This window comes from Sinocyclocheilus anshuiensis, unplaced genomic scaffold (assembly GCF_001515605.1).
Source record: "Sinocyclocheilus anshuiensis isolate Anshui unplaced genomic scaffold, SAMN03320099.WGS_v1.1 scaffold1531, whole genome shotgun sequence".
NCBI classification, from domain to species: domain Eukaryota; kingdom Metazoa; phylum Chordata; class Actinopteri; order Cypriniformes; family Cyprinidae; genus Sinocyclocheilus; species Sinocyclocheilus anshuiensis.
Window position 1 is genome coordinate 992,124 of NW_015551200.1, and position 25,893 is coordinate 1,018,016.

A 25,893-nucleotide genomic window follows, 5' to 3' on the forward strand; every position below is an offset into this window, starting at 1 on the left:
TTTATTAATTTGCATGTATGCTGTAGATGCTTTTATCCAAACCAAATTATGGTCAAAACTCGCTGACTTAAGTGGGTTCTGTCAGCTGATCTCTCTTGGTGAGGTTATAACAGATAGGGCTATAGTTGTGGGATCACTTTTTTTAATATAGGGATTTGTAGTGTGGTTTTATTTGTATGTACTTGAGTTTGGATGTACCCTTCTGTTCAAAACTTCCCTTTTCACAGGTCAGAGAGCAACCGAACAACCGAAAAACGGAGCCAGGTGGAGTTCTAGAAACTTCTTCTTCACAGCTGGGCAGATCCTTGTGCTTCCATATCTCTTGAGACCTGGACAGGCCTTTGACAGAAGGAATCTTATGTTTGATGTTAGGAACTGCAAGCACAGATTGATCTAGTGCACAACTGCTGAGAAGCGGAGTCTTTGCCACCAGGAAGCATCTTGAGGACTTCTGGGAAACTGACGAACTGGACGTGAACTGCTGAGGAAGACAGGTGCACGTGACAAAAAGAAGGGAGAAGAAAGTGAAGTGGAGGATGGAGACAGAGCAGAGGACGTCTGAGAGGAGGAGGAAGAGGAGGAGGAGGCGGTGGCGTGCCTTCAGAAAGAACTGCGTCCTGTCTTCTGCTCACACTCATCATTGGTAAGACTCCTCTACCTTCTTCTACTGAAAACATGCTGTTGTTATCTGTAATGTTCAGTTATGATTTTGATTTACAAAAATAAGCTCGAAAAACTGAATCCCTGTTCTTGTAGAAAGTATGTACTAGTACCAAGTCCTGTACTAACTGTACTAATAATTCATATTAAAAATTCATATTAAAAGCTGTGAGCTTGCAAAGTCTGTGCAGTTCTCTGATGTCCTAAACACAGACACGCACAAATCCAGCTCCTAATGTTGCATTGCAGAGAAGCAGTAGAGTAAAGTGTTAAAGTCGGCATTAGTTTAGTGGCTCAAATTTCTGGGACATTTTTGCCTCTGAAAATTGAACTACTCACAGGAAACTGTGGTCAGAGTTATAATTTGCTCACCGTCATGTCATTTCAAATCTGACTCGATACTCTCTGTCTGATCATGTTAAAATGTTTACACTGCTTTATTTCATTAAGCTAAGTGTTTTATCATTTAGGTTTGGCCTTGCATATCACAAATCAAGATGTATTTGAATATGGCATGACATGGCTCTGATGAATATTTATTGCTTGCTTATTTTAAAGATCTTTTTTTATGATTTATACTTTTTATTTTCTTCAATGAGCAAACGATACATTCAGTTTACAGATAATTAAATGGCAAGTTCAAATTTTGTTTGTCAGTTATGATGGCATATTATGAATGATTGACAGACAATTATGTGTGTGAGAGTTGTGTACGGGGCGTCCCGTGCTGCTCTAGAGAACATACTTTGGACCACCACCACGGACTAATGCAAGATGAGACTTACAGTAAGGAATTTTATTTCATGGCTGGTAAAGGGGAGTATCATAGATCTTTATTCATGCTAAGTTAATCACCGATTTTGAAGAGAGCTGAGATGAAAGACAAGAGGCGGAAGTTACCATTAAATAGGCTCTAGAATCAAGTTGTCTGAAAATCATGACTGTTTGAGGCAAACTGCTTAAGACACTTTGAAATATTTTTTTTATCATATAGTTTCATAGTATATGGGGTTTGCTATCTACATTTATTTTACACTGTAACTCTGTATTTTATAGTAAAATAAAAAAAATGAAATGTATGCCTATTTTTATTTATTAAATTTTTTAATTGCCTATCTCCTAAGGTAATTTGGAAGATACATACTGAGAATCATTAGGTCTCATAAGACTTTTTCCTCATCAATTTATATGCAATTAAATGTTTCTCTGGGGTAAAACAGCAGGCTACATTTCTGTAACGGAAGCACAATGTCTCTTTAGAATACATGATGACAAGCATGTTGATTGAGTACACAGTGTTTCCACAATCACTCATGTCCTGGTTTAAAATATCTCTCATGAAAGGGTACAGTTGATTGGTAGGACCTCTTCACTGCTCATGTAACCTTTCCTGATGAGTTACACAGCTGTGTAAACTCAGCACTCTCATGCCGGCACATGTTAATTCTGTCACATTGTGTGCCAAGCAAACTTCTGGACACCTGACGTCAGAGAGCCCAGGTGTGTATGTAAGGTCACCGCAGCCTGCTTGTTTCTCATCTACAATAATACATTTATAGTTACAGTTATAGATGTTATATATTCTATAGGCCTATATATATTATGTATATGTACTTTTTTAATATCCAGTCATGCAGTTTCACTGTCAGCTTGCAAAACTGCATTCAAACTTATACAATATACCATGAATATCAATAAATTGATTCTCACAACGAAGCAAGAGAACATGCACATAATTAAATCACTCATTAAATTATACCTCTTACGTATTTCACAGTAATAGAAGACCATAAAAGTAATCGTAAACGCCAAGAACAGAACAGGTTAAATATAGATGACTAAAAAATGCTATGCACATGTAACAGTATCTCTGTAGAACCACATCTGAAATGTGAAAGCTGTTATATGAACCTACATGCTGACATATTCAAACTCCTTAATCAGCTGTGTTCTGCATGGTAGAAAACACCATAGACTGTTTTTATTATTATTATTAATTTAGTTTTGTTTTTTCACTATTATTGGTATTACTATTTTTGTTTTACTATTACACTTTCTAAACCATGACTGAAAAAGAGTGAGTTGTTTGGGGGTTGTTGAGAGGTTTCTTACTTGACTAATTATATTTATTGACGCTATAAATTCTCACAAAGATTTATTCATGATTTATTTATTTTAACATGTCTGGGTGCTGAAATGATCACCGAGCAAACCACTAAAATTTAACATAGGTTCTCCAAAGGTTGGCAGCACACCATACACTCTAAAAAATGCTGGGTTAAATACAACACAGTGCTGGGTAAAATAGGGACAAACCCAGCAATTGGGCTGTTTTGACCCAGCGGTTGGGTTAAATGTTTAACCCAACCTTCTGGGTAGTAACCCAACCGCTGGGTCAAAACAACCCAATTGCTGGGTTTGTCCCTATTTTACCCAGCACTGGGTTGTATTTAACCCAGCATTTTTTAGAGTGTACAGTATACAGCAGATAGCCTATAAAAATGCTATGTTGCATAGTAGATATCACTCTGGGCTAGTAACTAGAAGGTTGTGGGGTAAATGGAGCTTCAACATAACCTTTATGAGTGAAAGCAAGAGAGAATAAATGGGTGCATTGTATATATGTTTTTGTGCATATGTCAGTTATGTATGTCAATAATAGGTCTTAATGACCTTTGATATATTTTCTTCTTTCTCTTCAGGTTTTGATAATGACACTGCATGTCTAGGAATGTTTTCCGTCTTCATCTGCTTTCTCTTCCTGTTTCAGGTGTGTGTTGCGTTCATGCTCTGGAGATGTCTACTGGTAAGGTTCCATTTCTAGAAGCAGTGAACGGCAGCACAGTGCTTCTGCCTTGCACCTATGCCAGCTGTATTGGGATCACTAACCTCTACTTCAAATGGGAGTTCAATGATAATGGCACCATGCAGAAGGTAACCCCTATTCAGTTTAATAATCATGGGATTGCCTACTTATTCCACTAATGTACATTAAAAATAAGCAGAATAATCAAATAGGCCTATTGCATGTCATTTGCTTAGAATAGAATAGAATAGAATAGATATTACCACACAGACACAGCCCATATTTAATAGGCCTATTACGCCTACTAATCAACAAACTGTATTGAGGGATCAATGGTTTGAGACCACATTGAAAATTTGCCATTTAAAATCTAATTTAAACCTGAAAATAAAATTTTTGGATTTTTGGATTTTTCTGTTTAAAAAAAGTATTTGTGCTGTTTTTGGTTACTAATCAAATAAGTACATTTGTGGTATTGATCTCGTGAGCTCCTTTGCACGTTCTTATGTTGAGTCATCCAGTGGTCAGACATTCCTTAATTTGACCGCAGACTCTATGGAAGCAGATTAGACTCAATAATAATTTACACAAAGGACACGATGCACACATGCGTATCCCAATTCACATGCATGAAACCCAATTCACGTGCACGAAAAAAATATATTCACAAAAACCAATTCACGTGCACAAAATAAGAATATAAATTCATAAAATACATTTCACAAATGCAAAACACAATTCACAGATGTGCAACTGTGTACAAAAATTTTGAATATTTTGAAAAAAAAAAGAGGAAAATTTTGAATTCATGTGTTCATCATGGACTGTGAATGTGTGAATCACCTTGGATTTGTGTGTGTATTTTTGAGACTTTCCTGGCAGCGAACTCCTCCCACGCGGGACACTCGTACTCTTTAGCCAATCAGATTTGAGCCTGTCGATCGACCAATCATAACCCGCTGTGGGTGTGCCTACCTGGATGTTACGTCATCAGCACGAGACCACGGTTCAAGTCATGGCAGAGGTTTGTGCAGTTGACCGTTTCATTTCAGTTAAAGGGATAGTTCACCCAAAAATGAAAATTTGATGTTTATCTGCTTACCCCCAGGGCATCCAAGATGTAGGTGACTTTGTTTCTTCAGTAGAACACAAATGAAGATTTTTAACTCAAACCGTTGCAGTCTGTCAGTCTTATAATGGAAGTGAATGGGAATCACGGCTTTGAGAGTCAAAAAACATACACAAACAAAACCCAATTAAACCCTGTGGCTCGTGACGATACATTGATGTGTAAAGACACAAAACGATTGGTCTGTGCAAGAAACTGAACAGTATTTATATTTTTTACCTCTGATTCACCGCAATGTCTGAACTGTCCTGAGCACGTTCTCGACAGCCAGAGCGTGACGCGTCTTCTTCTTCTTGCTTTACGGCGGATCACAGACTTATAAGTGCATTACCGCTACCTATCTCTCAAATGGACTATTGACACTCCTAATTGAAATTGTAGATAGAGTGTCAATGGTCCATTTTGAGCGCTCAGGACAGTTTCGGACATTGTGGTGAATCAGAGGTAAAAAATTATATAAATACTGTTCAGTTTCTTGCACAGACCGATCGTTTCGTGTCTTTAGACATCAATGTATCGTCACGAGCCGCAGGGTTTAATTTGGTTTTGTTTGTGTATGTTTTTTTTGTCTCAAAGCCGTGTTTCCCATCCACTTGCATTATAAGACTGGCAGACTGCAACGGTTTGACTTAAAAATCTTCGTTTGTGTTCTACTGAAGAAACAAAGTCACCTACATCTTGGATGCCCTGGGGGTAAGCAGATAAACCTCAAATTTTCATTTTTGGGTGAACTATCCCTTTAACTACTAGCCTTGTAAAGGTGTATTGTTTTATCTTTGCATGATTAAAACTTGGAAGTAGTGATGCAAAGTCCGATACTTTTCGGTTCTTTTCGGACAGTTCGGCTCATTGAACCGGTTCAAAAAGCAGATTCATCGGTTCCTGGCGTCATCAAGCAATGATATCACTATGCATTTCTTTTCTAACAACTCAGTGCCATGTCGTATCAATGAAACATTCAAATAAAGTCATTTGTGTCAACACATACTGAAACATTCAAATAAAACGTTATTTGTGTGACTGCGCATAGCTGATAATTTCCTTTCATTCACTTAAGTTAATGGTATCAGTGGTCAGTTTCATTCGCGGATCCTTTATGTCAGATACGACTGACCAGTATTGATTAACCTACAACTTAGATAAGATTCCTAAAAGTTTTGCACCTACAGCACACACACAACAGCACAAACGTGGATATGTTCTACATGTCTAAAGTATAAAGAAAGAATAAACCTGTCTTATAAACTCCTTGATTTCGCTTAAACAACTTAAAATAAGATTTGCATGCAGAATAAACCATGCTAAAATTCAGGTTTTCCCATGTTTTAATAAAACTCCAGGGCTTTTTAATAAAACGATTCATAAGCATATCTCCAGTAGCCTATGTTTTGGGTGTTATAAAGAAACTTTACGTATCAGGCTCGTTCAAATCCTCGGTGATATACACACGCAGTGCAACTCACTCATCAGAATCCTCGGCAAACTTCGACAGTTGGTTAAACCGGCTCATTCGGTTAATTTTGAGTCCTCGGTTATCTTCGGCAAACTTCGACAGTTGGTTAAACCGGCTCATTCGGTTCATTTTGAGTCCTCAGTTATCTTCGGCAAACTTCGACAGTTGGTTAAACCGGCTCATTTGGTTATTTTTGAGTCCTCAGTTATCTTCGGCAAACTTCGACAGTTGGTTAAACCGGCTCATTTGGTTCTTTTTGAGTCCTCAGTTATCTTCGGCAAACTTCGACAGTTGGTTGAACCGGCTCATTCGGTTCTTTTTGAGTCGGACGTGCTTCGGCTGTGCGTCCTGCGTCATCACCCCGGAACTAAAGTTCGATTCAGTTCGATTTTGTGAACCAGCTCAACCGGTTACTTCCTGAGAACCGGCTCAAAAGAATGATTCGTTCAAGAATTGAACATCACTACTTGGATGTAATGTCGGTCGTTTAGACACACTTGTTAACATGACCAGTGTAAGCCAGCAGCTGCTATGAATACAGATGGTGTTGCCAAAAATGCAGCTGTCTTGTGTTAGCCACAGTGTCCCGTATATTGGCTAAAATGAAAAAAAGAATTCTGCTCATTGCCCTGTTTTTGTTCAGCAACGCTGGGTGGCCAGTGTTTAGCTTCCGCTTATTGCTGACCCTGCCCTTATCATCATAGCTTATATAGATGAACAGACCTCACGAGAACTCAGTGTATGAAAAACGGTGTGTTTGTACTTACCATTTGTGCAACATGATGCAGTGTTTAATTAATACACACTAATTGTTTTCCTTGCATTTTTCAGGATTTAAACACTTTGGCACAACATCTGGATGAGTTACAGACCCCTTCCTTCACATGAATCTTTATCTCTTTTATGTCCTTTACCTTTATGTATTAATTTCTTAATGTAATCAACATTCATTTTCTTAATTTTTCATATTATATTACTGTGATTAACCATTGTTAATGTTTAATCTTGTGTTGAGTTTTGATGTAAAAAATCCTTGAGATTACAATACACAAGTTGATGTTGGGAAGCAGCAATTGTATTTGCTTGCACAGTTGTGGAATTTATTCTGGTCAGACAAAGACAGACTGATCATAAAAAGCAATGCAGCAAAGATTCTTCAGTAAACTTTATTCAGTTATTTTTATCAATTTATCTTATGCTTCCTGCTCTTTCTGTGTCTGTATCTCTTGTAAAAGTATAAGAGTTAACAAGCCAAGGTGTTAACTGCTTTGAATATCACACCAAAATCTGGCACGTCCTGACAGAGAGAGAGATAGTGAAGACTGGATCTAAAACATTTGATTAATTAACTTTTCACATAATGTATTACATGTATTTATCATTCGGCCATGAAATTTACTTTAAAAGAATGCTAAAGAATCTAAATGGGACACTATACCAGCCATTCAGTGTAAATGAGATTTGAATACCCTTTGACTGAAGAACTTCTAGCACAGCGTCAAACTGGTATCGAGCCAATCTCAGCTGTAGTTGTATTACATTTGTACTCTCTCATAATTGTCAATTCATATTTCATGTTACAGGCACATTACAATTAATCATGGTCTAGTCATTTCATGGACATTTCATTCCCAAAATATTCAGAAAACCTTAATAAACTTTAATAAATTAATAAATCTTGTGCAGCAACTGTAACAACTGACTTGCTTTGAATGTTTTAATTCTGACATAAAACCAGAACAATAACAAGAACATTTAACAATGCTTAACAAAGCTTTACACCTTAACAAATTCAAAGTCATAGGGTACCATTCTAAAAGAAATGTAGTAATAATGCATGACTTAAAAAATCTGTTGAAACTGTCAAAATGGATGGGTTGCAACATGACTGTTTTGAAATGAAACTTCTAGATTCATATCACCTCATAACTTGTAAGGGGATGAATTAGGAACAGCAGGGTCACGGGTTGTCTCAGCAATTTGTAAATCATCAGCCTCACAATTCTGAAATAAATAGTATTTGCAGCATAAACAAACTAAAATTAAATGTACATGGTTTCCAATGTGTGCATGTTATTATATACATCATCATCGGCTGAATGCGTGTCATAGCAAGACTTGAGACACAAGACAAGCTCTGCTGTGTACAGCTCTTTCATGTCCTCAATAAGCAAAAACTCAAGAGACCGCTTGAAAAATATCCAAAAACTATATTTTCACAATCTTCTATTTATTTACGACATGTTCCATCAGTCAAAACCTTATTCTATTAATCTTAATGTGGTATGGCATCAACGTGAATAATGATTATTTATTAAATAAACATAAGAATCGATCGATATTAAATCAATACACTCTGGACTAAACAGCAGCTGCTGGCTTACACTGGTCACGTTAATGAGTGTGTCTAAACGAATGATTTTACTTCCAAGTTTTAAGCATGCAAAGATAAAACAATACACCTTTACAAGGCTAGTTAACTGAAATGAAACGATCAACTGCACAAACCACTGCCGTGACTTGAACACTGTTGCCAACTCTCGCGAGACAAATAAGCAACCGAAGCTTCAAAAACAAGCCCAATATTTTTTGATGATTTATTATCATCAATATTATTTATTATCAATTATATATTACCAATAAATGAGCCTGCAACATATTAAACTGAAACTACTCTTTTATCTAAAAAGTAAAAACAGAAGTTATTTTTACAAAAATCAAAGTGGGAACAATACTCATCTCCAATCACCTGTGAGCAGAATAGGATTAGAGAGATGGAAAAGGAGAAGAACACTAAGTCTACTATCATCGCTTGGATTACAGCGTCACGCTCCTTCTTTTTGAACATGATGGGCAGAATATTTGAGCAATTATGCTACAGCACTTATATTATTGCACTAATTGGCTGACTGGAGTGTCAATCAATGCATTGGAGAATATGGCGAACATAAGTGTAAAGAAACAAAGTTGCTTGTCAGATTTTCCAAACAAGCAACCGTATTTTTTTAAATAAGCCAAAAAAAAAAATGCAACCCGCTGCGGCCCTGGATTTTTTTCAGCAAAAGAAGCTCAAAGTCGTCTATAATAAGCAGACTTTTTTTATTATTTTATTTTTTTTTTTTATTGCAAACAATTCAGAGATGACATTAATGAATAACAACTTTGCATACATTACACATAATGTATTATAATAAGCGGACTTGGCAACTGTGGTCTCAAGCTGATGACGTAACATCCAGGTAGGCACGCCCACAGCGGGTTATGATTGGTTGATCGTCAGGCTCAAATCTGATTGGCTAAAGAGTACGAGTGTCCCGCGTGGGAGGAGTTCGCTGCCAGGAAAGTCTCAAAAATAGACACACAAATCCAAGAGGATTCACACATTCACAGTCCATGATGTATTGTGTGAATTGTGTTTTGCATTTGTGAAACGTATATATTTTATGAATGTGTATTCTTATTTTGTGCACGTGAATTGGTTTTTGTGAATTTTTTTTTTTTGTGCACGTGAATTGGGTTTCATGCATGTGAATTGGGATACGCATGTGTGCATTGCGTCTTTTCCGTGAATTATTATTGAGTCTAATCTGCTTCCATAGACTCGCTCGCTTTCATAAAAAACGCAACTGGCGCCATCTTGCGTCTCAGTTATCGGTTGTAGTTACAATAACTTCAGAGGACTTCAGTACTTAAAATTATAGTACTTGGGGGCAGTCGTGGCCTAATAGTTAGAGAGTTGGACTTGTAACCCGAAGGTTGCGGGTTTGAGTCTCAGGTCAGGCAGGAATTGTTGGTTGGGAGAGTAAATAACCAGCGCTCTCTTCCACCTTCAATACCATGACTGAGGTGAGACCCTTGAGCAAGGCACCGAACCCCCAAACTGCTCCCCGGGCGCCGCAGCAATATGGCTGCCCACTTCTCCGGGTGTTTGTGTGTGCACTTGGATGGGTTAAATGCAGAGCACAAATTCCAAGTATGGGTCACCATACTTGGCCACACGTCACTTCACTTTCACTTTACATTTACTGTTAATATTGCTGCAGTGTTCGTCTTGTCACTGCCGATTGTTTTATAATGTTGTAGTAGACTGTTTTCTTAGCGGAAGCTTTAGGATAATATACAGGTAAAAATTACTAAATATTTTCATTCAGTATTTCCTGTCAACATAGCCTATTTATTTAGGCTATTTGCTATTTATAATCATTCCATTTACCTGATATTGTTTCTCAGTGTCATGTTCTGTGCAGTAAATTGTAAGTTTCCTTTCAAGTATCAGTCTTCAAAGTCAAGGAGAGCAGTTGGAGTTATCAATATATTAAGATATAAATTTGCACTTCAGACAGTCTCAAAGACAAAAAACATCTTTACATATGCTCAGTTTAACATTAATAACTGACAGTTCTGTTTCCCAATTAGGTGGCTGATTCTGTAATTCCAACGGATCATGTGGAGCCAAATAAAGTGAACATTTACCGTGAGAGGGTGGAGTATGTCGGCTCCAGTAAAGAAAATAACATCTCCATCCTGCTTTGGAATGTAACATTTGAGGATGTAGGTGACTACGTCTGCTTTGGCAAAAACCCCAAAGAGAAGGGCAAGAATCACAGCGCCATTTTCACTCTATATGTAGTAGAGGAACGTAAGTGTTGCAGGGTGGGAAGAGAGGGAGTTACAGAGAGAGAATGATACATGAACATCACACTTCAAGGTCATTATTAAAATAACTCTGTTTGCCTTTTTCTCCTCTCTCATTCCCTTTTGTCATATTCTCTGGCTACCCTATTCTCAGTAAGGGAGGTTGATAACACACTCACCATCATGATTGCCTCCTGTGTTGGTGGATTCATCGCTTTTTTAATGGCCTTCATGCTGCTAAAAAACTTCACTCTGTTCGTTCTCGCAAAGATTGAGGAAAAAAAGTGAGTTCTTGGCAACCTTTAGGATTTACACATGTATAAATTCTCGTACCCTTTTCCAGATACAGACCATGTCATTGCTTGACAATAAAAATGAATTATAAAACAATTGATATAAAAATGTATATGTTAGTGTCACGTTGCACACACACGAGGGACGAGGAGACGCTGGAGAATGTTGACAGGACTTTATTTGCATAAACCACCAAGGAACCAAGGGAGACGAACACAGGAAGACGTTTACACGAAGACGTTCAACAGCGGACAGAGAACTTGGGACTGGGAACACATTTTATACACACACACAGGAGGAGGGGATGACGAGACACACCTGGGAGCAATAAAACCAAGGGAAACACCTGGGACAAATGAAATAAACTAATCAGGACAGGAACAGGAAACTAACCAAATAAGGGCATGGGAAGGCACATGGGGAGCACGACACACAACATGGAACAGAGTCTGACATATGGGGAGCAGGACACACACACAAAACATGGAACAGAGTCTGACAGTTAGTAATAGTAGTATGTATATTATCTATATATTATCTTCCTTATCATCTATACATCATCCTTCTTTATCATCTATATATTATCTTCCTCTCATTGTGCCTATTTCTTTCTATATTTTTCAGTAAGGAATGCCTTGTCACCTCCTCAGGGATTGAGAACACAGAGAACGGTCTGTCGGGCTCCAAATCTACACCAAAGAAAGCATGACAGCGTGCAACCAAACACAGTCCCACATGCACGTGAAAACATGGATCAGCCATCATGCTGTGCCCTCTCTTTTTATTTACATCCGTGTTTACAAATGCTATACTTATGTTTTTATGATGTAGAGCAATCATAGTATTAAACAAGATTTTCATTCATAACATTTCCATGGATGATAGTCACATGACTCATTTTAAACATTTAGTTGATGCATAAACACGGATATGAATAAAAAGAGGGGCATAATGTATTTCTGCATATATTTCAATTTATATATGCATTTAAATATGCACCACACATGCAGCCTCACGCACTTTAGTTTCTTGGCCCACACCGAATCTGTGGGCTGTATTTATTCTTATGATAGAAAAATTAAATATTTTCTTCAACAATGCTTGACACAGGGAAAAATTTAGCTATGCTATTCATTTAGTGCATTGAACTGCACTGTAAAACTGTGAAGGGCCCATGGCCTCATTTGTACTGTAGGTATGTAACTAAAATAGTTGTGAAAGGAGTACGTTTCTTGTGTTAAAAAGAACAAAACATGCAGTGCTGTTTGTCAAATGGCCATCGAATTTGAAAATATATCTGTTGTAGAAAGATCAGTTATGCAACAGTGATTTGCATTGTTTCACTGACAGACTGTCATAGCTGGTTAATGACACTGCATGTTTTAATGCAGTACCTCTAAATAGAGCAAAAAAATAAATAAAAATCAGCAGAACTCTGATTGTAATAAGCATGAAGGGAGAATTAGGCCTTATTTGAACAGTCTTGAGTCCAGTTCAAAATAAATCTCATTACCATTTTTGCTTGAAAATGAAACACAGGTGCCTGTTAACACTTCTGTCGTCACCTTTTGGCGAGGATGACTGAATCAATGCAGAACATTACAATGCAAAGAAGAAAAAAAAGAGAGAAAAGAAAAGAAAAAAGAAAGAAAAAAACGCTGCAAAACTGCAAAAGCCACCAAACAGTTAGTAAATACAAGCTAATGAATGATACTTGACAATCCGTAGAAATCAGTATCCTCTTAGAGAAATCCCTGAATGAAACACTGAAAATGCTGCTTCAAATCATTTCCAGTGCATTATAGCATGTTAAATGGCCAGAAGTTTTAGGAGTACATGGCTGACTATAACAGTAGAAACATTATATGTAATGCTTTTTTATTGAAATATTGAAACACAATTGTCACATACTGAACATAATTATCATCAGCTTTGAAACTAAAAAATAGCTTGGTGAATTTCCATGCTAAACAAAATATGAATACCAAAAAGGAAAAATATATATATAACCTTTCAATGCAAACAGACATACTGTGACCTGAAAACCATGCAGCTCACCCTATGACATAATGAAAATGCAATATTTAAAGGCAATAAACTCATCATCATACAGTCATGCAAAGCAACTAACTAAATGAACGTGTATATATGATGTAAATATAGATTTAATAATCGAGACATGACTGAATGTAATCTCACAGATTTTCAGAAGTTTAGCTAATAAGCATAAAGCATCAAACTTTCACTTGAAGGATTCAGGGAATTCAGTGGAGACAAGAGAAGGGACTGACGTCAAGCAAGTCTGATGAGGTCTGTTCATTCAATTAGAAATGAAATAAGATTAATCAATAGATAAAATGTACCAATAATCTTATTAAAATACAGAAGTGATGTACAAAACTCTAAATGACTGACAACAGATTATCCCGTCATTTAAAAAGATATGTTATCGCTTTTAGTTAAATATTATTTAGGGAGATATATTTTAACAGAGTTGTTAAAGGCACAGTATGTAAGATTTTATTATTAAAATATCCAAAAACCCCTAGAACAGTTTTATATATTTTGCTGACTTGTGTACTTACATTATCCCAGATGTTTCACTGCTTACTTCCGCTGCTTTCCGGATGAGCGGAAGTGGTCGACTGTGGCATAATAAAAGCTCCGCTGCTTTCGAGCTGTGTGTCACGCTCATTCAGGCCTCGTTTCGCTTCGACGGCTTTCAGCCTCACCCTGCTTCATACTAAGACGTTAATAAATCTTTAATACATTAGCTCATACATGAACATGATTTCTGCCCAAGTCCCATCGGATTGCTTCGGCTGTGGGGATGAAGACGACAACTCCCATGATTCCACACTCAGTCACGGCGTCATCTAATCAAAGGTGACTGTGATTTCACCAAGTACAACATGTTCCTGGATCAACATCCTTGTTGATCCTGGAACAACATTCCTATCAACCAATCAGAATTGAGCGACAACTTTTCAGGAAATATCTGTTTTAGGCTTACAATCAGGGTTAGGTGCTTCTACACCCTTGTTAATCAGCTATCATTTCCCTCTGATTTTAGGAATAAATTATGGGTAAGGTTAGGTTTAGGGGTAGGGATTGGGTTAAGTCTGTATTTTTGGACAGTTATGTTGATCCAGGATCAACAAAAGATGTTGATCCAGGAACATGTCTTACTTGGCAAAATCACAGCGACCTAGTTTTACGCCTTTGTTTCGTTTGTTTTGAATACGTGCCCTCTAGTGGCAAAAAATTACATATTGTGCCTTTAATATAAAGAAAATATTGAAACTAATCTATTGATCTGCTTTAGAGAGCTCACCAATTATTACTGAATGCTTGAAGAATTTTACAGGTCTTTGGATTTTGCAGTTGTTAATGAATTTTACTGTGAATCTTGGGTGATGTTGGTCATGAAAGTCTTCCTTGAAAAAGCAGCTTGTTTTCAGTGCCAAATTAGTTAACTCCAAATTAATAATCTAATCAGAGGTTGTAACTATAGAGCACAAAAAAACAGTAGGAGAAATCTGGTAAATTTATACCATATTTGGACCTGAAAAAAATCTATAAGCAATGTGTACTGTAGGCTATATCTAGTAGCTGTCCTCTCATACCCCAATGTAACATCACTAAATGTCTATTGAAACAGCAATTTCATTTGGAAACAGTATCTTATATTTAACATTGTAAAAAGGGGAGTAGCTGAAATGATTGTTATTCTGTTTGTTAAAGGGTCACTTTAACAAACAGTTGTGATAATGTTATTGATCCTCAGATTTTATTTTTTAATATGATCTTATGGCACACAGGTCAGTAAAGCAATACACATTTAGAGGGCTCTTTAGCTTCTTTTAATAGGAGAAATATTGGAAAGGTACATTCATACATATTCAAAGCACTTGTACTACCTCTTATTCAAACATTTTCATCATATCATTGTGCTGAACTTGTATTTAATATCTCTGCATTTAATGTTTTAGAAATTTTGGAACAGTTGAGGTTTTCTCAGGTCGCTCAGTGAAAGAGTTTGATATTCTGCTTGATATTGGGCTTTTAATTAATGTTGTCCTTACAGTCGTCCCTCTATTAATGCACTATTTAATTAACAACATATCAGTTTTGGTTGCATTAGTTATTTGTCAGGCTTGGCAGTAGTCATGGCCTAATTGTGATAGTGATAGTCACACATTTTTCAACCAAACCACAGACATTAGGAGTGAATGCAAAGGGGAAGTTCCCACCATTATTTGAAGTGAATATTTTTCCTAAAAAGTATTTCTCTGTTCATCTTTTGACATTGGAATTTAAAGCAAATTTCTGTCCGAGACCTCGAAAAAAAAAAAAAAAATTCTTCAGTTACTTACAGTTTATCATTTAAATCACTCAGATGGATAGGGAAATATCTTAAATGGATAAACCCAAACTAGTAAATGTACAAATAGTTTTTTTTAACTGAATCAGATACATTCAGATGTTTTATGAAGACTGAGCTACACCAGACTGTTGAGACAAAAATGTAAGACCAAGGGGAATAGAGGCCTGAAGGACTCAAAAGTCCACAGAGTCAGAAGGAACACTGCCTTAGGAGTACTGTTTGGAAAATGACAAACTTGGAATTTGGAACACCAATCCTGATAGTCGATCTCAGCTCAACACAACACACAGTAGACATTGTTTGACATCAGTCCCTGTAAAACGGAATGTAAAACACATGCTGTATCATACACTGAAAAAAATGCTACTTTTCCTTAAGCCAGTGTGCAGGCCTGTTATTCCCCATTGGACTGCACAGTCATGCATATTGTATTTCTTTATAATAAGCAGCTACTAAAATAAAATGTTTTAGATAAAACAAAGGTTGTGATGTGTGCATTAGTAATGGATTATTGATGTGTGGATTAGTAAATGCATCAAGTAAGAGCCTTATTTTATTTATTTTTTGCTTTCTAAATGCTTTTGGTCAGAAAAAAAAATTAAAACACTTAAAGTACTTTAACAGCCTTAGAATGAACATACAGTAGACTTACAGGAAATGTGAATAGTGAGACAAAAAAAAGCATGATGTTTTGACATACGTGTCAAAATAACTATAAAATTGAACAATATCTAGATTCAAGAACATTGATTTCTGTACTCTGAGGAGATATGTCTTTCCTCCTGTGTCACAAAAGCATGAAGTTATGCGTCCATGGTTCACTTTCTCACGGCTGTCTCTGAAACATGACATTCAATATGGAAATATATTTTCTGTTCTTGTATATTAATGTGCACAATCATGTGAAACATACCTCCATTACAGTGTAGATCCAGTTGAGAAGTTGACTAACATCAGTGTAAACTCCAGGTTTTCCCTCACGTGCACAGCCCACTCCCCAACTCACTATACCCATTAACTGCCAACGAGATGAAAGGTACACTAGCAGACCCCCACTGTCCCCCTGAAAAAGAGAGAATACTTTAAAGTGACTTGGAAATTGCTTTTTTCTGGATACAAAGACAATGATATACATCACTTCTGAAGGGGAGCCTGCATTTGATTTTTCATTTGTTGTCGTTACCTGACACGCATCTATGTTTCCTTTGAGGAATCCCGCACAAAGCATTCTGGGAGTAATGGCGGAACCGTAAACAGAGGGCTTGGAACACTCGGACCTGTCAATCAGGGGCACTGAAGCTTTCTGCAGCACAGAGGGCAGCTCACCTGTAAAATGAGAATGAGGAAATGCCAGAGACAAAACAATATAGAGAATGTGGGAGAAACTGAACAAAAGGTGGATTTCTGATTTAAAACGGGTAGAAGGTCACAGTCCTGCCTTAGAGTTTACAATTATCCATTAAGTGACAAAGCCCCTTCCTCTTACCTTTCTCCTTGAGCAATCCCCATCCAGTCACCACAAGCATCTCCTTCATAGACAGCTGGTGTGGGGGTAAACAAACTGGCAAGATTGAGTCTAAGGATATACAGAAAATGAGACCTTTAGCCAATTACATTTATTTGGGCCTTTTGTTCTATGATAAACATCACAAACCACTGACTTTACTACTTAACTACTGACATTACTGCTTTCGAGTACTTGGATGCTAGAGTAATTACACATTGAGGCTTCTCAAAGGAATTAAGTTAAAAATAACCAAAACATACTGCAAGTGATCCTTATTCATGTTTTATGTTATATGTGTTATATGTTATGGACGACCTTTATTTTTTTGTGTGTGTGTTTTTGGAGCTCTCTATGAACCATAACCATTAACCGTCATTGTTTGGGGAAGAAAAAGCCAAATGGAGCAACATACAGGTTTGGCTCAACATGAGGGTGAGTAAAAGTTTTTGTTTTTTTAAATGGGAAATCTCTTGTTGTTGTTGTTAAAAAATGGGGTTTCATAAAGTATCTTAAATGTCAAGCTAGCAGCAAAGGAGGGAAAATATAGTTACAGATACTGTAGTGGGACTCAAGCAACTTAAAATGTCTCTTATATAATAATTTAGTCTCATTTTAAATCGCTGATATAAGAAAGCAGTTAATCAGAATGGATGAATGAAGTACCGTACCCCCAACAGTGACAGGCCAAGTGAGTTTTAGCATAGCAATGTCAAAGTCATTACTCAAGCGACTGTAGTTATTGTGGACAACAATAGTCTCCACGCTGACACCCCTGGATCCCGCCACTTCGGTCTGACCCAACACCACAGTCCATGGACTCAGCTCTCGTGTCCGGCTAAGAGTTTGTGTAAGCAATGCAGCAAGTCACAAAACAACATCTAAGTGGACCAACTAACCTATAGTCATAAATTTAAACAAGTAAAAATGTGTTTTCTTATTGTAAAGAAGAATTTTATTAAAAAACAACTGGATTAGGTTTACTATTTAAGACATTTCATTAGTCAACCGAGTTATTTAGGGGGAAAACTGAATCAAATCAAAATGCTTTTGACTAAAATTCTGTTCTAGAACACATCTTGCATTTGTGAATGGCTTACCCTGTGAAACAGTGAGCAGTTGATATGACCCAGTGCTTGGACAGTAATGCTCCTCCACAAACATGCTGGTGGTTCCACTGAAGACTAACCTGCCACGGCCAGTGTTCGACTGCTGTGTCCAGCCCACCAACAATACGGTCCTCTCCCACCACCTCCCCACAGTCTGTATTAACACGTGGGGACGTTTATAATAAGAGACATGAACAAACAAGATATTAGTATGCTTCCTAATTCCTGAAAAAAAGCAAACTGGAAATAAAATTGACACTCAGATTTGAAGTAGAATTAAAAATTAATTGAAAGGGAAAAAAAGGGAAAGTTTGTTATAAAAAAAAAAAACTTTGATTTTGAAGTTGAAGTTTGAAAAACTTAATTAAAAGTTTAAAAATGTGGAAAAAAAGGCCATTCATTTTCTAAGCTTTATGTACAGACAGAGGGACCATTATAGAACATTGCCAGCGTGTTGAATGTCTTTCAACTGCAATTCAATAAATTCCCCTTCCTGTCATTCCGGTCCCATTTTTTGTGCACAGTGGCCAATTAAATTCAAATCCCATGAATGGAAAGGAAGCCAAAAACAATGCAAAACCTGACCCACACACACACCTCAACAGTTTTACCTGAGCAGGACACAGACACCACTGAGCCAGAGAAACATCTGTCACTGTGAGAGAGCACACCATTATTTCCATATGTAAATGACAACATGATTATTTTATGTGGAGAATATCACAAATGACCTCATAGCAAGTGTATCTCACCTGACTGAGAGGAAACTCTGGATGTCAGAGTGTGTGGAGTTTTTGCTGACTGTAGCAAATGCATCTTGAGGGTTGAAGAGCAGACTCCTTACCGGGATTCGTGTACTTCGTGGACTCCTGTAGTGGAATATTTCCTGAATAAACACTATATACTGCAATCAATGGGAAGATGACCAGATTTCTTAAATGTTGCAATATGACAGCACTTACATATGGTTTTACAGCTTAGTTTACTAATGGTAATTGGTTTTAAACTATTGTGCCATGTGTGTGCTCTACTTACACTGTATATCCCAGTTGTTGACAGGCTAACCGCGTGTGCTTTGTCCTCCAGTTATCAGCACACACTGTTCTCCATCCACCCTCATTACTGAACACCTGCAGGACCAGTCTGTCCCCCATCAGCCTCACTACATCGGTAAATATAGATGAATCACATGTTCGCCTACAAATTCATCTTTAGTAAAGCAAGGCCAGGGGACAGTTAAAAATTCTCAAAAGTGGTGTAAAAAAAATTAAGGTTCTTTATTGGCATCTCTGGTTCCATTTAGAATCATCAGTGGCACCCTTCCATTTCACAAAAGCTTCTGTACAGTGGAAAAAGGTTAAATACATTCTTACATAAAGGTTCTTATTTATATTTTTAAACATGTTTATCACATTAGAAATTAATAAGAAAATAAAAATAGTTATTTTAATAACTACTGACTATAAGGTTCTTTAGAGCAGGGGTTCCCAACCCTGGTCCTGGAGGCACCCCAACACTGCATGTTTTGCATGTCTCCGTAATCAAACACACCTGATTCAGATCATCAGCTCATTATAGAGACTCCAAGACGGGGCTGTCCAAACTCGGTCCTGGAGGGCCTGTGTCCTGCAGAGTTTAGCTCCAACTTGCCTCAACACACCTGACTGGAAGTTTCTATGCCTAGTAAGAGCTTGATTAGCTGGTTCAGGTGTGTTTAATTAGGGTTGGAGCTAAACTCCGCAGGACACCGGCCCTCCAGGACCGAGTTTGGACAGCCCTGCTCCAAGACCTGAAATTGGTGTGTCAGAGAAAGGAGACATGCAAAATGTGCAGTGTTGGGGTGCCTCCAGGACCAGGGTTGGGAACCACTGCTTTAGAGAACCCTGTACAATGTTCTATGGCATTGCATTAAAAAAAAACTTTTAGGAGCCTTTATTTTTAAGAGTGTAAGTGTGCATAATCACCTGGATACGTGTCATTGGTCCACAGTTTGGATACACATGTGATTTCATCCTCACCGCCTGCACAGTTAGCCTTTCCATCACATGCCTTTTCTATTGAAATGAACCTCAGTGAGCCAGAGCAGAAGAAAAACTTGCTATTCAAGATCTTAACGGCTGGAAAGTATACAAGCAAACAACAAACAAAGATCATTTTCAGAGAGAATGTTTTATATGAAGTGGTCAAAGTAATAAAATGATTGTCATATAGTGATAAGTAATTTACAATGAAGAAAAATAAAGATGGCAGAGAAAGGAGAATGGCATGGCAATAGATTCTTACTAAAATACAACCCCACTATCAAGGTCGCTAGTATCACTAGCACACAGCACACGGTGATAACAGTTGATCTCCAGCGTGCTCTGCTCTCCTCAGTCCTCAGTGTGCTCAGTTCTCGCCTTCGCTTTAGCCTCAGAGCCATGAGAAACCAGAGAAAAAAAACCGATAGAAAGAAATCTAGCCAAAACAGTGGATTTTACTGGTTGTATGGCTAAATATATTCTGAATAGGTTTACATGTGTGACTGGTATTATTATCTCATAGTTCTAATTAGTGAATCTCACAAGGGTGCCCATCATATGAATGACTAACAGCAGACACTAGCAGTGTTTAGGGACTCCCTAGTTATCACCTTCACTCAGCTGATCTGTGTTAACTAATCAGTTGGTGGCAGGTTTTGATGAGACTTTGGCTGAATTCAGAACAGCACTACTAGTTCACAAAACAGCTTACTAGTTCTACCACATTTGAGTAGTAGCCTATGCTAGTATGCTAATGGAATTCTGAATTCAGCCTTTGATTTCATATTCGGCTTAAATGTAATTTTTATAATTTTAAGTTCAGAGAGCTTATTTAACATGAAGAGAATTTGTCAGCATGATACCAAATACCTTAAATAAGTAACGCAGTAGAGAATAATTTTGTCTTGAATGACAGGTGTTGGTTTTTATTGCTCATTTTTTGGCATCTAAAAGACACACCTTGCTGAATAAAAATTATGACATACAAAATACCAAGGTTTTTAAGTACATCAGACACCTGATGCACATTTGCCAGTTTTGTATTAGAAATTTGAGACACTATTTATAAACGTGATTGTGTTTTTTCTGTGAAATGTGTTAATGTGTATGTGTGTGTGCAGGTGTGTCCATTATTCCCTTATTTCAATTAATCTGTGATAACTGATGTTTGTACTGTCAGTCTAAATATATTCAAAAACACTCAGACTATCTTGCCTTTATTCACAAATTGTGTGGGATATTGTGTGAAATGTGATCTATGTGTAAACATACTTGTGTGATAGAATGACAGTCTGATGGAATCAATTTCTCAAAATTTCTCAATTTCTGTTGTGATGGAAAATTCTGTTCTCTGTTTGTGTATCTGCATTACAATGTTTCTATTGACATGTTGTTAAGAAACTCTGTTTAAAAAGGTTGCCTGTTAAACCAGTTAAACAGGTGAAAATGAGTTTCTACAGGGTGAGTTTGTCCTGCTCTGATGATGTAATAGTTGTACTGTGCCACTAGCAGGTGCATGACAGAAAAGAAATACATAGCTTAGGTACAGGTAGAGTCTTCCTTATCTCTTTAAACGGATACTCATCAATGGAGCACAGAAAGGTATGAATACTTTAATACCCAACAAAATGTTCTCAAAACAAACATGGATATATAGAACAAACAATTGTATTTCAAGTGTGTGATCAGTTCTTTTTGTGGTTAGTTTTGATACAACTCTTGTTTTGTGATTTTATTGATATATTATTGTGAATGTATTAGCATCATTTTGTTTCTCATCAGCTTGTGTGTAACACTACAGTTGTCTTGGTATTGTGTCCTAGTTACCTTAGTTACCTGTAATAATTATTAACACGTATACATTCTAACTTCCTTAGGTAGAATATTTTAATAGAATTAGTAACCATTTGGTTATAAAAAAAGTAACAAAATTATAAAAATGAGGCATATTACATGTGACTGAGTGAATGATTCACTGTGTGAAATATATAGAGCATGTTCCAACTGGATGCAGTTAGAGAGAAGATCGGCAACATGCCGTAAGAAGGAAGGGCATGATTCTGAATCTTACAGATCAATCCTAGTAAAGAAAGAAAAGAAAAGAAAAACATGCTGTGTTTAAAATCAAAATTCACAGTGTCATTTACTGGACGTTGGTCACTGAGAATTATTACAAACGTGATTTTTGTGAAATCTAAGTATGGAACAAATATAAACCACTTAAATCATCTGGATTTGGTCAGACTTACAATAAATGCCTGTTGGGTTCAGTACACTATGCATAGCAAAAAAATAAAATAGTCTAGTATATTGCAAGAGATATTGCAAGACTAGTGAAAAATAAATATACTAAAATGTATTTGAAATACTTTTATTTCATGCTAATTATACAGCAAATACATTTACATATTTATTTGCTTAATAAAAATACAATGCAATTGTACTGTTGTTATACTAAACTGGTATACTTAAAGTCTAATTCTGTACTTTTTTTTTATTTTTGCACTCTAAATGTGCGGAAGTATTGCTGAAGTCCAACTAAAGATATACTGAAGTATATTTGATTGTGCTAAAGTGGACCTGTTGCAAGTGTACTCCAGGTACACTTTAAATATCTGGCATTTAAAGACTGATATTGTCCAAAGATCATACAATCCTCATCAATAGTGACATTAAACACATTTTAGGCTTAATTTTAAGAAAGTAGTACTCCAAATACATTTTAATTATAATTTTTAAGTAAGTCTTAAGCAACATGCCAGTAAATATGTTAAAGGGGTCAGATGATGCGATTTCAAGTTTTCCTTTCTCTTTGGAGTGTTACAAGCTGTTCGTGAATAGATAAGATTTGAACTATATTTAGAATGAAATAAATGTATTGTAAATATATAACTTTTTTACTAGGGGAGGGTAGCAGTCATCTGGTATATATGGGAACCAAAATAAATATAGTCCTACGCTACTTTTGTGTGTAGTGTACACAACTCTTAGAAAACCAGTTAATGATTAATGGGTGATATAATATCTGGGTTATATAAAAAAAATCGCTTCATTATGAAAAACTACAACAAATTCAATTTTTTTTCAAATTCAAGGCAAACAATGCGCCTATGTATATAATGCATTTAAGTGGCTAAGATGTCTGAAATGCTCTGTTAACTCCATGCAACATCTTGCTTCTGTCTTTATAATATATATATATGTATGGTATATCTGTAGAACAGGTGTGAGTATGGGCACTTATTTGGCACACTTATTTGAATATGGAAAAGGAGGTTCATTGAATCACACATTTGGTCAGGCAGGACTAAAAAAGTAAAGGGGATTTTGGTTTCACCATCTTCCTTCACCTGTTACCAAATCCCCATGCAGTCGTAGCCAGAGTCAAATCCTTGCTCAACAGTGTGTTGTAGACTGATGTGTATCAGCAGGTTTGTGTCTCACATGGTACTCCCCCATCCAGATTTGCACCACAGACACATTCGAATGTACCAAAAATCAGGATTACAATTTTTGAATAAGGTGCTAAAATGTTATCATTGTTGGAATAATTTATTTGAGAGAATATAATAATTGTGCCCGCTGATGGTGAGGAGGTGCTTGTATTATATCTAGAGAGAAATGTATATGAATTAATATACAATACATTGACAAAAGTATTGGGACACCCCTTTCTAATGAACAGGTTTGACTACTTTAGTAATTTCAATGAGTACAAAGAACTTGACTGGTCTGCAGAAAGGAATACCGTAATCTGAACACCTGCTGAACACCTCTTGTGTGACTTAAAATGCAGAGTTTTTGGCTCAAGGTCTGCATTTAAAGTCACACCAGAAGTGTTCAGATGGGATTAGGACTTTGCTTTCTGCAGACCAGTCAAGTTCTTCCACACTGACTGAATCAATCACTTCTTTTTGATCCTTGCCCTATACACAGAGTCATTGTCATGTTAAAATAGAAAAGGTTCCGGTCTAAACTATTGCTAATTAGAAGCACACAATCCCCTAGAATATCATTATATGCTTTAACATTAAGATTTGTACTCATGGAAATGACTACAGTAGTCAAAACTATTCATTAGAAAGGGGTGTCCCAATACTTTTGTCAATATAGTGTATATTAAAATTATAACTGTATATAAATTATGACAATATAACACGGTAATGTATTTACTAAATATATGACAAATAATTTCTTTTAAGGTGAATTCTGTCCTTGTTAAACAGAAAAGCAGCTCCACTGCATTAAGCAGGGCCTTGAATATCAGGCTTATCGTAAATGTATGAACAATTCATTTGAACTCTGATTGACAGTACAGATATGTTTACTGTGAATTTAATTTGATGACAGATGAGAGCGAACAGTGTTTATAGAAATATAGATTTATAAACATCTTGCATTTATTTTATGAATACAGACTGAGTCTCCTCCCTCATATGATTCTGTGGTGAATCACAACACGCCTCCACCTTCATATCCGAGTCTTCAGACATTGTCAGCCACCCAAGTCCAGCCGTACTACATACCACAGCCAATACATCAAACACCTGCTCCTTGTGTTGTACAGACAAGTAATATTTAATAGCACATTCTACCTATACACGCATAGGTCTTAAAAACATGGTTATTAAAATAATTTGAGGGATCATAATTAAATAATTAAATTCTTTGTATCTGTATTAAATAATTATTAGCATGTATGTATTTGTGTCAATAGCTATTGTTGTTTTCTTTCTGCAGTCCCAACACAGAGAGGTCAAGCTCCCTCACACAGGAACAAAAGGTATTGCTGTAGAGGGTCGAGTGGTACTGCTGTTATAGCTGTGCTGGTTGTAATTGCCGTCTGGATGGGAGGTGAGCATATATTTTATATGTAATAATATTTATCGACATTTGTGCTGTTCTGCCTACTACTTTTAATCAGACATTAAATACTGTATTTTGGGTTGTGTATACTATTACTAAATTTGAATGTGTCATTTGGTGCAGCCTCCATGAAGAGTGACTTTTCACAGGTACACTTTTAACTCTATTTTCGACTCCTGCACAGTGCGCTATGGGCCATTACTGTGGGCTCAGAAAGAAACGGAGACAGAAACGTGCCCCCCTTCATCAGTCGACTGTGATGGAAAGAGAGACTGTTCTCAAGGCAGTGATGAATCTCGCTGTGGTCAGTGTCAATCACATATCAATAATGAAATCTCTTTTCAGTTGGAAATCATATACTGATTTGATTTGAATGTTTCTATAGTGCGGTTTGGTACAGCAAATGAATTGCAGGTCATGACTTCTAAGAACAAAAGCTTCCTTCCAGTCTGTGCACAGGGCTGGAATAAAAACATAGCAGACCAAACCTGCCAACAGCTTGGCTTCATACAGTAAGTATAATACACACACACACACAAACACATAATTATTGTGATCTGAGACAAAAGCACATATTAAACACAACTTTTAAAAGACTTTTTAATTTCGAGATTACTTGGTTTTGGAGGTTTTATGAAAAAAAATTATATACATATATTGATAGTTTTTTTTTGTTTTTTTTTCACAAAAAAGAAAAGATAGCCATAAAACCTGTCATGGCATTGAATCACAAGCAAACAAACAACAAACAATATTAAGAACATCTGTATGAAATGTATTCATATGTGTTTCGGTTTGTGTGCTTTACAGGAGTTATGAAGTTGGTGTCTTGAATACCAGTTCATCCACCTTTCAAAGTTTGAACAGTCAGTTTACAAACACTATCCAGGCGAGCGTTAATACAAGGTAAAACCCAGAAATTTGCTGCTGAAAAACAGCAATAAATAAATAATATATATATATATATACACAGTGGGTACGGAAAGTATTCAGACCCCCTTCAATTTTTCACTCTTTGTTATATTGCAG

At 36.6% G+C, this 25,893-nt stretch overlaps 3 protein-coding genes across 6 annotated transcripts in view; 2 read left to right on the plus strand and 1 right to left on the minus strand.

Annotated features, from left to right (window-relative positions):
- LOC107663372 (sodium channel subunit beta-4-like) overlaps nucleotides 1–12,591 on the plus strand; it is an 18,649-nt gene extending 6,058 nt beyond the window's left edge. The window contains exons 2-6 of the mRNA XM_016453580.1: nucleotides 531–643; nucleotides 3,431–3,594; nucleotides 10,465–10,687; nucleotides 10,838–10,967; nucleotides 11,602–12,591. Coding sequence (XP_016309066.1) covers nucleotides 531–643; nucleotides 3,431–3,594; nucleotides 10,465–10,687; nucleotides 10,838–10,967; nucleotides 11,602–11,686 — 715 coding nt within the window. The 3' untranslated portion in view covers nucleotides 11,687–12,591. The remainder of the gene's footprint in view (nucleotides 1–530; nucleotides 644–3,430; nucleotides 3,595–10,464; nucleotides 10,688–10,837; nucleotides 10,968–11,601) is intronic.
- Nucleotides 12,592–15,738: 3,147 nt separating this feature from the next.
- On the minus strand, nucleotides 15,739–20,601 carry tmprss4b (transmembrane serine protease 4b). Of its 3 annotated transcripts, none has more exons than XM_016453653.1 (11): nucleotides 20,204–20,601; nucleotides 19,942–20,094; nucleotides 19,013–19,139; nucleotides 18,730–18,846; nucleotides 18,589–18,632; nucleotides 17,969–18,131; nucleotides 17,594–17,706; nucleotides 16,851–16,940; nucleotides 16,548–16,690; nucleotides 16,278–16,427; nucleotides 15,739–16,202 (listed from the first exon to the last, which is right to left on the minus strand). In XM_016453653.1, exons 1-11 carry the CDS (start codon nucleotides 20,397–20,399, stop codon nucleotides 16,191–16,193), a joined length of 1,308 nt encoding a protein of 435 aa, XP_016309139.1. In that variant the 5' UTR covers nucleotides 20,400–20,601; the 3' UTR covers nucleotides 15,739–16,190. The 3 variants fall into 3 exon arrangements, with proteins under 3 accessions (XP_016309139.1, XP_016309138.1, XP_016309140.1); XM_016453652.1 differs by having other exon boundaries at nucleotides 17,540–17,706; nucleotides 20,204–20,600; XM_016453654.1 differs by having other exon boundaries at nucleotides 17,540–17,706; nucleotides 20,261–20,599.
- Nucleotides 20,602–21,448: 847 nt separating this feature from the next.
- Nucleotides 21,449–25,893, plus strand: part of tmprss13b (transmembrane serine protease 13b) — a 7,302-nt gene continuing 2,857 nt past the window's right edge. Inside the window, exons 1-6 of one of the 2 annotated variants that reach the window (XM_016453591.1) lie at nucleotides 21,449–21,600; nucleotides 24,416–24,569; nucleotides 24,739–24,852; nucleotides 25,049–25,168; nucleotides 25,250–25,376; nucleotides 25,675–25,770. In XM_016453591.1, the coding sequence (XP_016309077.1) occupies nucleotides 21,586–21,600; nucleotides 24,416–24,569; nucleotides 24,739–24,852; nucleotides 25,049–25,168; nucleotides 25,250–25,376; nucleotides 25,675–25,770 (626 nt within the window). In that variant the 5' untranslated portion in view covers nucleotides 21,449–21,585. The remainder of the gene's footprint in view (nucleotides 21,601–24,415; nucleotides 24,570–24,738; nucleotides 24,853–25,048; nucleotides 25,169–25,249; nucleotides 25,377–25,674; nucleotides 25,771–25,893) is intronic. The other variant, XM_016453590.1, reaches the window with a different exon arrangement.

What these genes read in the sequence shown, in the direction of transcription:
- tmprss4b (XM_016453652.1), bottom strand. Translation starts at nt 20,399, where the DNA reads ATGGCTCTGAGGCTAAAGCGAAGGCGAGAACTGAGCACACTGAGGACT. An exon ending in GGTGTCTGTGTCCTGCTCAG is followed by an intron (nt 18,132 to 18,588) that starts GTAAAACTGTTG and finishes GTGTTAATACAG; the next exon opens with ACTGTGGGGAGGTGGTGGGA. An exon ending in TTGGCCTGTCACTGTTGGGG is followed by an intron (nt 16,941 to 17,539) that starts GTACGGTACTTC and finishes GTATATCCTTAG; the next exon opens with ACTCAATCTTGCCAGTTTGT.